The sequence below is a fragment of the Octopus bimaculoides genome, unplaced genomic scaffold, assembly GCF_001194135.2.
Source record: "Octopus bimaculoides isolate UCB-OBI-ISO-001 unplaced genomic scaffold, ASM119413v2 Scaffold_311047, whole genome shotgun sequence".
NCBI classification, from domain to species: Eukaryota; Metazoa; Mollusca; class Cephalopoda; order Octopoda; family Octopodidae; genus Octopus; species Octopus bimaculoides.
Window position 1 is genome coordinate 1436 of NW_026337320.1, and position 2564 is coordinate 3999.

The window sequence follows — 2564 nt, forward strand, 5'->3', positions numbered from 1 at the left end:
TATATATATATATATAAATGTGTGTATATATATATATATATATATATATAAAGAGATGGAGGAGAGTACATACATATATGTGTATATATAATATATGCATGTGTGTATATATTTATTTATTTATATATTTTTGTTCTTTCGTCAGATATAGATTTATCGGATGTCGACTCGGAACCGGGTTTCCACGTGAAACGGAAACAACGACGAAGCCGGACCACCTTTACTGCTGACCAATTGGAAGAATTGGAGAAAGCCTTTGAACGGACCCACTACCCTGATATTTATACCCGCGAGGAACTGGCCCAGAGAACCAAATTGACCGAAGCACGAGTCCAGGTTTGGTTCAGCAATCGCAGAGCACGATGGCGCAAGCAAGTAGGCAATAACCAACTAAGTACCCTGAATGGCTTAATTCCACCCCAAACTGTACCCGGTTCTCATTACGTCCTACCAGATTCAAGTTATACATTGTCAACAGCTCAAGGTAAGTGAAGTATATGCTTCGATATGATGATGATAATAATAAGATATAAATGTTGGTTGGTTGATGTCTTCAGTCACGCTTTACATTGTATGGAGAGAGAGTGAGAGTGAATGAGAAAGTGAGAGTGAGTGAGAGTGAGTGAGAGAGAAAGAGATTTAACACAAGTGTAGGATGAGTGCTCATTCTAGGCTTGGTAGTAGGCTCTGTGTAAAAGAACGCTACAAACGTGCACACACGAAGTGGAAGAGAAAGAGTAATATAAAGTTGTTCTCCGTTGACAAAATACAGCAGCGATTAGCATATTCCCGTTCGAATCTGCTGGAATGCATTAAAAATTAATATTATGTCAGGCATTTGTTTTATCAATTTTATTTTAGTAATAAGTATTTTTGTTTGGAAAACGCATATTTTATAAACACCAAAACAGTTGATAAGAGTTAAATTATAATTATAGCATGTATGCCATATTTTCTGATATTACTCAGGGTGGTAAGACTATATTTAGTTAACCGTCATATGACGCATTAGACTCAAGTATTTATTATTGTTGTTGTTGTTGTTTTACTTCTCAGAACGTTCGGTCTTGTTTGTTCTGTTAGATTCTGTGAGAGCGGACAGCAGCCTGCTGTCAGAGGTCTCGCAGGGTCTCTTTCCGCACATTATAAGCTTTGATACGTGACAGACATTCAACATCCAAGTACCAACCTCAAAATCCTAGCTGTCCCCAGCAGAGCAGTTTTTTGGGGGGCTTGCTCTGCTCTCGTGTCAATTCCGATTTCTCTGACATATTGTTAGTGCTCCTAGTGACCCTACTGGAATGACAGACTCGTTCCTCAAAGTCCCCATTATTACAATTTCGTCTTTTAATAGTCTGTACTTTTCAATCTTTTCTAGTCCCTTGTCACTTACGCGTGCATCTCCAGGTATTGCAATATCTATAATTTTGGTTTCATTTTTTTTCTTTTCTTTATCAACCACAATATTTGGTCTCCGAGCCTCGATTAGGGAGTCACATTGGATTGTAAAATCTCACAGTATCTTATATTCCTTGTTCTCGGTGACTCCATCTGGTTCATGTTCGTACCACTTCCATGCTCTGATCAGACCCTTACTTTTCACATAGCCTCCAGTGGACCATCGCCAAGTGTTCATCTTGTCTTTTCCTTCCGTTTCTCCTAGGGATTGCCCATGCAGTGCTTTCATTTTCCAGTTCCTTACACTCTTCTTCCTCTAGTTTCTTAAATGTCTGTGGGTGCATCACATTTTCGGTAGCTACTGTATTGTTAATTCTAACAGCGGCAAGCAAATATTCACTCTGCTCTTTCACGTATTGGCAGAATATGACTATCATCATCATCATCATCTTAATGATTATTTTCTTTGTTATTATTCTTAAGGCGGTGAGATGGTAGAATCGTTAGCATACCGGGCAAAATGCTTCGCAACATTTCTTCTGCTTTTACGTTTTGAGTTCAAATTCCGCCGAGGTCGACTTTGCCTTTCATCCTTTCGGTGTCGATAAATTGTATGTGTGCTTGTGTGTGTATATGTATCTCTGTATATGCATACACATGCACAGACACAATCACACATACGGGCACACATATGCATACATACATACACACGCATATGTATACACACATACACACGCAGGCCTACATACATACATACATACATACATACGCACACATAAATACACACACATGCACATACATGTATATATATATATACTAGCAGAAATACCCGGCGTTGCCCGGGTTAAAGAGAATAATGAAATCTAAAAACGCCGTCTAGACTACGCATCATCTTTATATATAGAGATGTATATACACACACGCACCCAAACACACGTATATATATGTATATCAATATAAATATATGAAAGTCAATGAAGTTTCGTAAAAGAAGGTGATCATGTACATACTTTCTTGCTGTTGTGATTATAACACCTCATTGTAAACTATGTTCCTTGTTTTCCCTTGTGGAGCATATACAAATAGTTTTTTTGTTGCTGCCCACTCTTGAGCAGCCAACATACAGTTGTCCATGTGAGAAGCAGGGCTCTTCCAAGAGAAGACTA

The 2564-nt window shown here is 38.4% G+C and overlaps 1 protein-coding gene across 1 annotated transcript; it reads left to right on the top strand.

Annotated features, from left to right (window-relative positions):
• Positions 1–145: 145 nt before the first annotated feature.
• Positions 146–484, top strand: LOC106883503 (paired box protein Pax-7; the record flags this gene model as incomplete). The annotated part of the gene is made up of 1 exon (XM_014934532.1): positions 146–484. A coding segment is annotated over one exon (339 nt), but the record flags the coding sequence as incomplete, so codon positions are not given.
• Positions 485–2564: the final 2080 nt, after the last annotated feature.